The following is a 14,292-nucleotide window of genomic DNA, read 5'->3' as shown; positions in this document are numbered from 1 at the left end:
TGACCGAGCAAACTGTGATTGAAATGGGAATTGGAGGGATAGGAATGCTCTGAGTTTGAGTCTGAGATTTTCTAAGCAGCCAAAGGAAATTAGCATTGATGTTTCGCTACCAAATGTGCTTAGAGCTACAGACATTGCTGTTAAAGAGCCATCTGTGTAGAAGCCTAGTTTCTTAGCTATGTTTGGGAGTTGAAAGCTCAGTTTTTCGTTCTTACCAAGATTCTCTGCACCAGAAAAGTGAGCTGGAGGAGAGATAGTCTAGTCTGTGATCAGCCAAAATTGTCCATATGGCTACACGCTGAATGTCCTTTCCTTGGGCTTTTTTTGTGGGGGGGGGGTGTTTCCACAAGCCAAGAACACTGAACCGGCTCCTGTACTGAGCAGCTGGATACTAGCAAAGCAAGGGCAGGGGAACCGTGGCCCTCCAGCAGTTGCTGAACTCATAACTCTCATGAGCCCCATTCAGCAAAGCCAATAGTTAGGAATGGTGGGAGTTGTAGTCCAATAGCATTTGGAGGGCCACAGTTCCCCACGCCTTCAGAGCTAGGTCTGCAGTTAGTAATCGCTGCCAACTGCAAAGCACACTGACTCGTAAGATGGTTCTGGAGCTCCTGCAGTTTAGCAGCCATCACCAGGTTAACTCTTGCATGCGCACTGGTACATTAATCATTATCGGCATTCTGCTTGGATTTGCTGCAGTACACGGTCTTGATCAATTTTTTGGTGTTTGTTTGTGGGAGAGAGACACATTCAGCTAATTAATCTTTATAGGTTTGGAAATTTAAAAGTGACACCATCGCTTCCCTGCCTAATTTCACCTTGAAGCAAATCACACTTTGCAAGAGTACATGTCTTAACTTGCCACTTTGAGCTGTTTTATTGGGGGTATTTGTTGTTGCTGCTGCTGAACACATAGACACACATTTGAGAATGGTTGTGCTTTGAATGTCCATGCATTTCAAAGCTATTGTCTTAGAAATGTTACATGTCTTTTCTTGCAGCTCCTGAAGCGTCCTCATAGTTGGTTGCCCCATCACACGCATAGTGCCTGACCTTTGACCCATGTGGCCATTCTGGTTCTCCATAGGTCCTCTTTTTAAGATTGATTTTAGCTTTTTTTTTTGTTGGAAACTACTATTGTTGTTGTTGCTGCTGCCGCTGCTGTTCTTGTTTTTCATTATACCTGTTGAGTTCTTCTTCCCCCTGAAGTCCTGAAGAGCTCTCTCTGGCCACCGCTCACTTTTGTGTTTTTGCTTGTTTGTCTGTTTTACTCCCCAATCCCTCTTTGATACAGATCAAAGTGGTGAATGCGTTCCGTAGCTCCTTGTATGAAGGCCTCGAGAAACCCGAATCCAGAAGCTCCATTCATAACTTCATGACTCACCCAGAGTTCATCCTGGAGGAAGACGAGCCTCGGACCCCATTCCTTGATGGCACTGACGAAGACCCAGAAGCTGAAGAACTCAAAAAGCAAAGTGAGGAGAGCCCAGGCGAGTCCTCACCCCTCAACAAAAATAACAATGCAGTGGACAGCGATACAGCTGAGGACACCATTCCGGAGCCAGAAAGCCCTTTACACAGCTTGGAAACATCAGTTTGACCTCTGAACTTTGATCCTCCTCTTTCTCCCCACCCTCCGCCCCCTCCATGCAACTTAGGCACCAACATCTGACCATACACTGCAGCCACTTCCTGTTAAGTGCTAATACATATATGCCTATTTCCTCCCTCTCTCCCTCCTCCACCCCCATTTATGATTATTTAGCAGGTGGGGGGGGATTATTTATTTAGAGATTTGCTTCTCAACCATTGTTTTCTCAACCATTATTTGAGAGAGTTTCTCAGGAGAGAAACTGCCAGCTTTGATACATCTTGTTCCTTCAAGTTGGGTTCCGTGTGTCTGTAACAGTCACTTTCCCTTGTTGAAGTTGCATGCGTGAAGAAACAAGGTTCAGATTCTCTTAAGCAGCTGTGTTTACAACATCAGATGGTGCAGTTGTGGGGATAGCTCTATTTTATGTGCAGAATCTGAATCTTAGATGCCTCCCTGTGCCCTTGGGGAGAAGGGATGAGCACTAAGAGGATGCCATTATTAGAGGGGGATCTGAATCAGGTATTGGACATGAAAGTGAACCCAGTCTTCCATTGGGGGGGAGGGGAGAGGGAATGGTACCTGAATTTTACCATTTTTCTGTTTGTGTATTCTCTCTCTCTCTCTCTCTCTCTCTCTCTCTGTTTCCATGGTGGTATCAATCACCAGAGATAAGAGTGACTTTTAAAGTCTTAAAAATGTCTTCTAAACAATGTGGCTTGAAGAAGGCCAAGCAACAAGGAGTTATGAGAGCACCATTTTCTCTGAGAGAATGAAACATGGCCTCTGGGGGAAATGAGTTGTATATGAATTAAGAGCAGATCACATAGGCACTCTGTGTTAGCTGAGGTGATTTCTGTTCAATTTGACTTTAGGGTTTTACTATTTTGACTCTCAGATTAATGAAGTCATTGGCCCTATAAGGTCAACATCCCAATTCCACGCCTGATGATAATAATAATAATAAATGATCCCAAATAACGTTGCATAAGTCCAGGCCATGGTCGCTGTATACTTTCAGAAGGCTTATTATGGGAAGAGGGGTAGCTCCTCAGTCAGTGCAAAATGTAAAGAAGTTGGGCCAGGCCAGCTCTAGTAATGAGCTATTACTACAGCTTCTGTTGCATTTTGTGTGTTGAAGAGTTAACAGTGTAACAGGAATGAAAACGCCTTTGTGAAATTGCAAATGACTTGGTGCTATGGAGTTGGGCCTAGTTACATCACAAAGCACCTTCCTCAGTTATAATTTGAATGAGGCATAGCAATACGGCTTCTCCACATTTCTCATTAGGAGTGCCTTCCCTTTTCATTTCACTGAAACCGGCCTGCATCCTTTCCCCAAAATTGATATTGCGGCTTAAGCTGCCTAAAAATAATAAGTTTTTTAAAAAAAAAATGCTGGAGAAGGTAAATCAGCTCTTGCATTGAACGAGGGTGGCGTCATCCTCATCTTAGCATGCATCTCCTAGTATTAAGATGCTGGTCGGGCGACAGCCTTGCAGTGCGTAGCCATATGGGGCACTTGCTGAAACTCTTCAGAGCATATCTCAGTGAGGGCCAGTTTGTACGAGAGAGAGAGAATGTAAAGCATGGGCATCCACAGTTTTAAAAACCGAGGGCAAAACTTGGTGTGATGGGTCACCACAGAATGCTTAACCTGAGAAGTGCTGCCTGGAAGCAAAGAGAGAGCCTAGTTGCTTGTAGCTGTATCTCCTTTCTGGCCATCATCCCGATGTTCAAAAGTGTACAGCTTTCCTTTGGAAGAACGCACAGCAGAAACTCCTGTGCCTTGTCTAAGCACTGCCCAAAGCACCGCCTGCCACGTGGGGAGACGGTACTTTGCCAAGAGATAAGTGTTCCTTAAAGAAACAAGCAAAATTAAACTTAATTGAGTGTTTTGGTTTCATTTTTAAACTCAAAACCCCTTCACTTTGCGGGTTGATTCCTGAATTCCATTGCAAGTTTGAGGTAGACCTGTGAAAACCCCTTCTCAGTAGATCTTCTGTTCCAATGCTGGTGTAAAGAGGACTTCAGTGCTAGGCACAAGGAGCTGCTAATATCTGGGGGGGTGGGGGGGGAGAAATAACCATCAGTGACCATCTTTATTGCAAATAAGGCACCATTCCATCCCCACAAACCTTGTTTTCCTTCCAGATAAATTCACTTCCATTCATCCGAACATCGGGAGGAATTTAAAGAGGGAAACTGCCATCTCTTGCTGCGTGACCTAAGCAAACAAGACTAAGAAAAACTTTTGTTTAGTTACGTTCTAAAGATTACATTGCTTCAAAGGTCATTTTTCTATTTTAAAAACTTGCAAAAAAAAAGAAAGAAGTGGTGTTATGCGCTTGCATAAATATTTGTGGGAGGGGATACTGATAATTTTTTTGCTGTTGTTTCTTTGATATTTTTCCTTACCTCAAACATGTTTTGGAAGAAGAAGACGTGGCCCTCTCAAAGTCACTCCCAGAGATCTGTAATTGACCAGTGTGGTGAGGGGGTCTGGCCTACATTTTAGTCCATTGTTTTTCTTTTTGTGTGTCTAGCTTCCTCGGGAGGGAGGGGCAGGTGGGGAAATAATTATATAAATATTATGCAAAAAATATATAGTTTTCTTTAGATCAGAAACAGATATTTTTAAGTCAGCCATATGTATTTTGTTTAAAGGAAACAGAACTGCTGAGTTATGTCACTGCAGTGGAATGTAGTCACATGGCTGGTGGTTGGAATTTAGTGATGGGCCAGACTCCAGTCGGCTTCCTTTTCTCTGAACAGCCATCTTTGTACTTAAAAAAAAGAAATCAGTTGTGTTATACAGAAATGTTTTTTATATAAATTATGTTGATATGGCTGGTTGCTTAAAGTATAAGTGTTTATTGTGCATAACATTCTTAATGTAAAATAGGTTGGGTTTTAGTTTTTTCTTTCTTTCCTATTTTAGTTTCATTGATATAACTGGCAGCAGTTGGCTGGCTTAAGTTATTCAGGAACTATAAAAAAGCAAAACATGTGGCCGAGAAAAAGTGCTGAAGATATGAGGCATGAGCCCCAATCCACAGTCATGTAGGAACACACACACACACACACACAAACACACACCCCAAAATGAATGGCCAGCATTTTGGGCTTCCACGGCACGGATCACCTGCTTGGGGGATGGAGGGGCAAGGGAGACCACTACCACCACCTCCCCAAACAGTTGAACAGCACTGCCAAAGGTTGACTGCACCAGCCACATCTTAGCGGAAAGATAAGTAAAACCAGTTCAACAAAGATCAGCACCTGGTGCAAGGCTGCTGTTGTTTTAAGTCCACAAGGCATCCTTTTATGTGCATTTAGATAGCACCCATGTAAGGCAATCCACGCACCGAAGCCTAGTTCTGTGTATGATCTGCCTTTCGGGGATGGGGATAGATTGCAATTTCTCTGAAACATACCATGAAGGGCGGGAAGATATTTGCTGCCAATCGAGTGATCCTTGGGGGGTGGGGATAATTCAAGGTTGTGCCATGCCAGACAGGAAATGAGGTAATATCCTGTGATGTGTGTTACTTTGCCTTGGAATGCTGTGTTGTTGTTGTTTTATAAGAGAGAAACAAGAAACCCTGGACATAATTTTGCATCCAGTTCTTAATCGTAGGAATTTATTCTCTTTTTGTTAAATAAATTGGCAGATTGGTACCAAAGACATTACATCACTTCCTGTGTGCAATGAAGACTATCCATTTTTAGGAGTTAGAATTATGTAATTGGTTATTTTTATTGAGTCGCACAGGGATCTGACTTAATTTTTTTCAAAAGTTTTGTGCAATAAGTTTTAAGATAATATTATTTTAAAACACAAAAAGACAACTACAGAAGGAAAACAAATCTAATTGTAATTTTAGCCATGGGCGGTCATGAGCAGACATCAGTCTTGCTTAAGGGTAAATTTTGAATTGTTACTAGAATTCTCTGCCTGTGTTTTCACTTGCCTCTTCTCTTCGAAATCAACACAAGGCTCTATCGTGATGGAGCTGAAGTCCACTGAAGACTCCTAATGCCTTTAATTTTAAATGGTCCACATCCCAAGATCCCCTTCATCCACCCAGAGGATCTGTGTCCGCTTTACAGCATCTCCCCTCTCCATCCCAGTCTACTCTTCCTTTTGGTTGAGGTTAAGACAAATGCTTGAGGTGGGTGCAAGCCTGATCGCAGCCACAGTTTTAAAGAGGAGCAGGGAGGTCTTGGAAGCCTAATGCCAACCATCATCTTCTCTTCACACCTGCTCGAGAAGTCACCGGTCAAGGTTAACTCTGGACAAGGGCTCTTCTTCCTCAGCAGAGCACCTTGATGAGAGAAGGACAAGCTGCCTGCACCACTGAGGAGAGAATATGGCTACGACGAGAACTCTCTCTCTTTGTCTTGTCCACTCTGCCTTTAGAATACCTTCAATCATATATTGGAAGCAATGTAGCTTCCACATCAGTCCTTCTCACACTCTCTGCAGTCATGGTAATAACCCTGCTAACCAAAAGGGGCAAAATCTGCAAATTCATGTGCCCTTTGATGAACCCATGGCTAAGACTACTTGTTTGTTTTTTTCTGCCCATGAATAAATATATATACAGTATTGGAATAGATATTTGTGTATATATTTATTTGAATGAAAAGGCTTTTCTAAAGAAGCATGCAGATTAGAATTTACGTTTTCTTCCCCTTTTTTCCAGTAACTAGTATAATAAGCACTGGTATTTTTGTATAAAAAAAGGAAAAAAAAGACAAAACAAAAGACTGAATATTATGTGGTATGCATGACATAAACAAATGGTGGTTTCAAAGCAATATGTACCCTGATGTGTTTGCCATATTCTAGAGTCCAGCTTAAAGTGCACCTGATCTGTAATTGCATTTTGATATTATTTAATCTCTATGTACAATGTTTTGCATGTATTTATATGGTTCTTGGGAAGAATTTTTTGTTTTGTTTGGGGGGAGGGGTAAGGAGGGAGGGATTGGAATGATTGACAATGAGCTTCTTCCAGAACATTTGAAACTCCAAGCAGAGGTAATGCTGATTGGAACCATGATGGGGAAATCAAGCCAATTTTTTTTTTCAAAGGTGCAACAGGCGGGGAAAGGGATAAAAGTTTTGAACTAATAAAGCATTTTTTGCTGTTGAGCAAAAACAGTGCGTGAGTGCGTTGAGAGAATAAACTGTGCCCACTTGTAACCGTGATGTCTTCAATATATGTCCCACCAGTTTTTGAAGTCACTGATCATCTACTGAAGCTGAGATGAAGGAGAACCTGAAGGAATGTAAAAGTTTGGCTTGGAACAAAATTGTAGTGTGAAAACAGTTTTTAAAAAATATATATAACTAAAATTGATGTGACGTTTTCAATATCCAGTGTGCACAGCTGCACAAAACCTCTGCCACTTCTGTCACCTCTCTGCAAGGTCCAGAAAGAGCCATCAAATACTAGCCAAGGCAGCATGCCAGCACAGAGAGAAATCCAAATGATAATTTATTTCAACGGGTGAAAGGCAGCAAGCAGTGCTTTGCAAATGGTGGATTTTTCATCACAAGCCCACAAAGGTGGAGAAACAACATGGATAATAAATGTTCTTAACATAAGGCAGCAACTTCCTCCAGTTACAGCAGTTAAGATCTGTAAACAAATAATAAATCAATGTTATTTCTAGCATTTCTTATCCTTTCCAAGAAAGTACCACAGGAGCAAAAATATAATGCTCCATTTCAGTAGGTTTGTTGAGTGTAAGATTAAAAGATCAGTTCATATATTACACTTGTGGTTTGAGCACTTTGAAAGCATGTTCTTGAATCAGGCATTGAATGAGCTAGATACGTGCACTTATCACACCCTATGTTTCATCATAAAAAACCTGGCAAAAAGTGTTCTGATCATTCTCCTTGAGCCACAATACGTTTTCATGATGCACATATGGTGAAATAAATGTATGTCCTTCAACTTCCATGGGGTACCTGCTAAAAGTGGGGTGTCTGAAACAATCCGCACCATTCAGCAAAATGAGATGCAAAATGTCTTCAGTCTATGAAGGGTATTGTGCTCCACCACATTTCTTTAATAGGAAGAATAAAAAATCTCTATTACAGCAAACGTTTGCAACTTTAACATCTTGCTTTTCTTTCCTCCTCTCTATTCTATACGTGACAGCTGAGTAGTAACTCCCATTCTGCCATTAAATTCATTGGGGCTTGCTTCCAGCTAAGTGATTATGGGCTTGCAGCTGTACTCCCCTTCAGAGTAAGCAGGATTACTTCATAGTGCAGTGCAATGGTTCAACAATGCAGCTGATCCTTATAGGATAGTAGCAAAAGAAGCCCCCATATTTCCAAACCTAACTAGTGAGACAGGATATAAATGTTTTTAGAATCCAGTCTGTATCCTGCTCATGCTGGAAGAGGGTTAAGCAGGAGTGAATTCTGCATCTAGGAGAATTGTGCACCGAAAGGGCAAGATTCAGTGGATCAGGCAAGCTAGAAAACTGGTCTGTTTCACTTAATTTGTATTTTATGATCAAACATTTTTCATCCCAAAAATATTGTTGGAAGCAAATCCCCCAGCTTATTCCAAAACATATTTCTTAAGTCAACATTCTGTGTAGATAACAGAGGGGGCTTTGATCAAAAGCTCTCCATTTGGATAAGGAACAACTGCAAAAAGTTTATTTTGTTTCTAATAGTGACCTAGAAGTGAAAGTTGAGCAGGTGTTTCCTTTAAACGACAAGACGCAACGCCTGCTCAAATTCAGTTTCTTGAATGAGGGAACTGAAGCCTTGCTCCTATATTAAGTCTGGGAAATTATAATAACCCTGCTACTTTCCAATTTGTTGGTGGTTCCTGCTTACCAAGCGCCATTCTTCAGGTTTCTCAGCAGTGTGATTTAAATGAGACTCTGGATGTGTGAAAAGCCCTTGCCTATGCAGGGTTTCGCATAGCTTGTTGGCCTATTGAAAGCAGTTCTCTGCTAGGGTGGTCAATTGTGGAAACAAGGCCAGTCTCCTGCACCTTTTAGAGCAGGAATGTCATCAGGTGCTGTCTGCATGATAAGTTACACCTGATGAGCTTAGCTCTTCAACACCACTATTAAAGATGAGGGAGCCTGGCTCTCTTTTTGGATTTAGCCACTGGATTCTCAGCCCATGCAACAGATTCAGCAAGGGTAGCATTTACACAACAACACAGACTGCTGGCATGCACAGGTAGGCTCATGGTTTTAAATGTGCTGAGCACCATAGAATCCTGTCCAGGGTTGTTTTGCTTTTGTGCACAAAAGTCTCATTTAAATCAGGCCAGGATAATGCTAAAACAAATGGTCAAGTAATGCTAATGGAGAAGTTTGCTGTTTTGGAGAGTAGGGAAATGTGTTAGTGTGATCTCAGGCTGGGGAGAGAAGCAAGCAGGCCTGTGAATCTCCAAAGGGCCATGATTTTCTTTGTATGTAATTCTTTGTAATAATATCCCTTTGTGATTAAAAACCTGAGCCAAATAATTACTTGGCAGAGAGCAGGATGATTGCAGGGTCACAGCAAGGTCATCGTTGCTTCCAAAATTGCAAGTGAGATACAGATGTTATAGCTGAGCAGTTTCCTATTATGGTTGTTTTTCCTATGCTGCCATACAATGATGCCAAATTACTTGTGGTTGTTGGACTTTCCTTTAAAAGAGCAGATCAATTATTTACCTGATCATTGTCTGAATTCTGTGGCCTGTGTGGTTCTTGTTAGCGTGTGACCTGTGCTCCTTTTGTGCCATAACCTGGTAGATGTGAAAGCTGCCATTTTTGTGCCTTTCAACCAGCCCATCACTGCCCACGCTCCCTGTTCCATCATCTGCTGATGATTTGCAGCTGCTGTTTCTTGATAGAGAACTTTTGGAGATTTCAGGTTACAGCCACTCCCAAGTAATACTTCATTGGCAATCCTGGGACCAAGATCTATTAGAGACCAAAAAAGGAAGCCCTGTTCAGGCATTCAGTTTATTATGCACATGAGTCTTAATGCTGCCTCTCCGTCATGTCACTGTTTTCCATGCATGCTTCTTTCCATGAGCTGAAGAGCAAACACATGCAGCGGGGAGTCTCCTGCATTTGTGAAGCTTCTGCATGGGGTTTAGGACCCTGAACAATCATGCACACAGGGTGGTCTTCACTGCAGAAATTCACTTTCCAACCTTTTCAGCATTCTTGGGAATGGTGACATGACTGCAGGAGCAGGGTTGGCCAGCAGGTCCCTGCCTTTTTCACACAAGATAAGCCTAAACAAGGCTGCAGTAAAGGCCACAGCATCAATAGTTGGGTATATGCTATGGTCTTCATCAAACATTAGCAAGTATAGTGCAAGTTACAGATACATGTGTCCCTGCTAGTGTTGCAGCATAGGTGTGCATTATAGGTATAACAGCTAGAGGACTCAATGGCTCGTGTTTTCTCAAACAGCCAATTGATGACAGCCTGAAATTAGATGAAAATTTCAGATGGACAAAGCCATCAAGCTGGAATTCTTGGCAGACTATCCATCTTAATGGGGTCAGCCCGGAAGTTCCTTTTGGAGGTTACACAGCAGCCTGCATAGGTGACTTTGGATTCTTTCTAGAAACTCAAATATTACAGGTTTTGATGGGATAAATCTCATGTTAGTTCAAGTGCACAGGTTTGTGAGGAATAGCCATAAGAGAACCAGAAGAGTGAGAGTGAATATAAGAGTCCCCAGTCTGAGCAGAAAAGTAGCTGGGCTTTTTTTTTGGGGGGGGGTCCTGATCAGTTTCAAAGTAAACCTCTGGCACCCATGAGCAGGCAGGAGTACATCCAGCTCAATGTTTCACAGTGAATCCCCGGTGCAAGTTGCAGTTGCTGCCTTTTGTGTCGCCAGTTTGCGTGAAGTCAATGTTGCTTCCCTTGGCCTTAAATCCTATCATTCATTTTGGCCACAATACTTTTTTGTCTGAGCGGGTGTGGAATCAGACTCCCTCCGTCCATTCAAAAAACAGTCCAAAATCTTTAGGGAGGCTAGTTTGTTGGCTGTTTTTGGGCCTTGCCCACTTTCTGAACAAGTCTGTTGGCTTCATGATTTCTAGAAAACTGGATTGGGATTGTTTACTCAGGCTATTTGCTGCTTGTAAACAGAGAAATTGGACCCAGCAGATCACTGCCTCATTCTATTGGCAAAAAGAAAAAGGAGAAATACGGTAAAACAATTAAAAAGCGTAAACCAAGCAAAGCCTCAATAGATATCAGTGCCGAATATTTACTGCCTCTTGTCTTCTGTGTCTGTCGCCGTCATGTGGTCCACCACAGTCCGTTGCTGACAAATCCAGCCTGTGTGTGTGAGGCCATCCGTTGTCCATGGGCAAGCATTTTTTTAAAATTAATTGTAAATAAAAAGAATCAAAAATGTGGCCCATTTCTTCTGCTTCTTGGTATGTTTTGCGTCTCCAGCTGTGTCAAGTTGTGAGCTTTGAGGGGAGGGTGGAAAGGAGTAAAAATGAAGAGATTGTTCACATGTGGTTAGTTTCTGGCCTTGAATCTTGCAGTCCCAAAGAACTGAACCATGTTTAGGAAGCCTGAGGCCTTGCTTGTGGGCTCTTAAATAGTGCCCCACTTGTGCCCCCTCTTAACTCACCCAATGGTGTTGGTGCATTTGCAGATGTGAACACATCCAACTGTTTGGACTAACATATGAAATTGTCTGGCTAAATGGCAGCGGAGCCACTCCAGTATGTAGTAAATTGCTTGAGATGTTCTGCTCATTTGACCTCATACAACTAATGCTGCAGCCAAAAACTTGGTAGTATGGTAGAGCAGGGGTGGGAGAGGGATTGATTGCAAAACAGCCAGATGAGAAATCTAGGTAGCCTGATGGGTAATACAAATAAGTGAATAGAATAGGGAATGCATGAATTCATTTAAATATCCACAAGTAAAAGGGTTAAAGTTATGTGGCACCATCCCAGAGTTGTCCATTGAACCTAATTGTACTTCCTCCAAGGTAAGTGTGCTTAAGTTTGCTGCCTTGCTTTCTTTTAATGAAAGCTTGCACCTTCTGGGGAAAGGGCTGGACCATCCCCAAGGATTCAAGAGCCCCACAGGCGCACTGCACTGTCATTACAATCCTAGTTTTGTCTTCCTGGAGCAATGGTGGCCAGCTGTCATGGACTGGTTGGACGTGGAGGAATGGTAGGAGAAGCCATCTGGAGAATCACCAAGGGAAGAAGACTCAGAACCCAGGGACATAAAACTAGCCCCCATTTGAGGTCTTGGACTTGTCACTGAAATTTTCCACAGTGCCCATAATGTGTCAGCGCTGGGGCATTGTGAGAATTTACAGTGGCCACTCCATCAGAGCACTTGCTGCTGCAAGGATCATGGGAAGACATTTTGCCAAAGACCCCTTCAAACCTTGAATTGGCCTTGCCTGCTAATAGGAGGAGGAAACACGAGATCATGAAGGACATGTTGGACCAATATTTATCCTGCTAAAAGACAAGTGTTCATTTCCTCACTGGGCTTATCAGTGAAGCATTCAAGGTCAGGTGCTAGATAGTCTCAAAACCTAGTAATTATTTGGCCTCTTTTAATCCAATCATAGATGTAGAAGACCCAGTCTAATGCTGCCTGTGTGGAACCTCCCCTTTTGAGGTAGGACAATCACATGTTCCCTTTACTTCAAGCAGCTCTGGCATGCATCATGTGCCCAAGACATGTTCCATCAGCCTACTGTGCTAATAGCAATTATTTGCAATCACCGTAAGGGATGGTGACTTTTATCTGCCTGGATAAATTGCAGTGTGATTATATTGCCTAGTGCAGCTTTTGCCAAGCTGGTGCACTGCAGAGGCTTTGAACTATAACTTCCATCAGTCCCAGATAGCATACTGACACTGGGGCTGACGGGAGTTACAGTCCAGAATCTGGAGGACACCAGGTTAGCTGAAGTGCAAGCAGCACTTTTAATTATGGACATGATCCAACCCAAATTAAGATGGATTTTAACAGGAGAGTAAAATTAGGATTGCCATACGTCCGGAATTTCCAGGACATAACCAGAATACTGCAGTCAGAAGCAGTGTCCGGGCAGAAACCGGATGTCAGGGAAATCCAGCCGTATCCCCCCCCCCCCCCATGTCAGCAGTGTTTTGCCAAAAAAGTTCAACTTTTGTGTCTGGATTTTCCCTTTTTGAAATATGGCAACCCTAGTAAAATGTGTGCCAAGTGTTTTCTTTAGACTGGATTGTGTCTGTGAATTGTGCAAGAGACATTTCTGTATCCAGGAGAAATATTCTTATCTGCTCCCCCCTCCATTGATCTTTATAGGACACAGTTTGGGAGCACAGGAAGTAGTCTTAGAGAAAGGAAATAACAACAAAAAAGCTAGCTATGCATTCTACACTGGCTCTGGGTTGGTCAGCTGCTAGTCTTGCAGAGTTTCTCCAGGGCAACAACATGAGCTAAGTTGGAAGCCCTGAAAAAGCATTTCCAGAGTCCAAATGTAAAGCAATCTAGATGTTTTCAAGCTGCTGGTGTTCAAATGAAGCGAAACGGCATAGCAGGTCAAAACCATTTTCACCGGTGGCGTTATGAACACCTTTCCACCCTGTTACAAGACTTATCTACATGTAAATGACTCTTAACAAGTACATCACATGCTGGACACTAGTTTTAAATTTGAGGGTACAACTCAAAAGGTGAGTTTACATTGCATTGTTTGATGCAAGATTTCATTCCCCTGTAAACAAACCCAGATGGTCTGAACCTAATCCAGTTATTTTCTGCTTCCAAATAAGTCACTTTAAGACTGCAGGCAGACTTAAATTAGTGTTGCCAATGGGGGATTTCTCTCCAAATACTAGTTTAAAGGGGATTTTCCTCGGGATCACAGGAAGGATTAAAGTATCCCTCTGCCTGCTGTAAGCCCAATAATTATTAGCACCCCCCCCCCCGATAAAAACATGCAATTTGCATACAAAACCATAGATGCTGTAACAAAATGCCACATCTGCAAAAATGCATTGTCCCCTTATACTATTCCCATTTACATGGAGATTTGCCTGAACATCAGTGGTCTCTCTCCTTGAGCTGGCTTTTAGATGATAGATCAGTGGTGCCGTGCATTCTTTATCTTTACTTTTAACATTAAACAGACATTTAATTTAACTTGTTAATTCCAAGCATCCTGGGGGACATACTATTCTTAATGCCCAGAGTTCTAAGGAGAATCCTATTTATAGAAATAGCAAATTTATGATGACTCTGCATCCTACATGATTATTTGGCAGCTTGGACCAGCTTGAGAACCTTTGCCCTGCCCTATCTTGCCTAAGCACATATACCTGAAATAATTTTCAAGTATTACCCTCCATTTCCTATTTTCCATGTGTTAGATTCTGGAATGTAAACTTGAGAGACCTCTTGTACTCTGTAAAGCATCAGGCATACTGATGATGCAGCATTAATAATCTATAACATGAGACACTAGGGAGCCTGGCAATTTCTGAATAGTTTATGAACACTGAATATACAACATGCAAATATACATTTTTTTATTCAACTATGTACAAGCGCCTCAGAGGAGCAGACTACCCCTATTTTATGAAAGGTGAAAACTCACAAGTATGTAAAAAGAGCTATGATCAAACTCTGCAGATAAAAAATGTAAAGGACAGTGAGAATCTCACATC

General features: G+C 42.2%; 1 protein-coding gene across 8 annotated transcripts in view; it reads left to right on the top strand.

The window, feature by feature from the left end:
* Positions 1-11,013, top strand: part of ATP2B4 (ATPase plasma membrane Ca2+ transporting 4) — a 166,926-nt gene extending 155,913 nt beyond the window's left edge. For 6 of the 8 annotated variants that reach the window (XM_081010033.1, XM_081010029.1, XM_081010036.1 and 3 more), the window contains one exon: positions 1,295-11,013. In XM_081010033.1, the coding sequence (XP_080866159.1) occupies positions 1,295-1,600 (306 nt within the window). In that variant the 3' untranslated portion in view covers positions 1,601-11,013. The remainder of the gene's footprint in view (positions 1-1,294) is intronic. The other 2 variants (XM_081010035.1, XM_081010034.1) reach the window with 1 other exon arrangement.
* Positions 11,014-14,292: the final 3,279 nt, after the last annotated feature.

The sequence above is a fragment of the Podarcis pityusensis genome, assembly GCF_964106645.2.
Source record: "Podarcis pityusensis genome assembly, chromosome: 6".
In the NCBI taxonomy this organism is placed as follows: Eukaryota; Metazoa; Chordata; class Lepidosauria; order Squamata; family Lacertidae; genus Podarcis; species Podarcis pityusensis.
The sequence above is the reverse complement of the archived record's forward strand: the minus strand, read 5'-3'. Positions and strand labels throughout refer to the sequence as shown.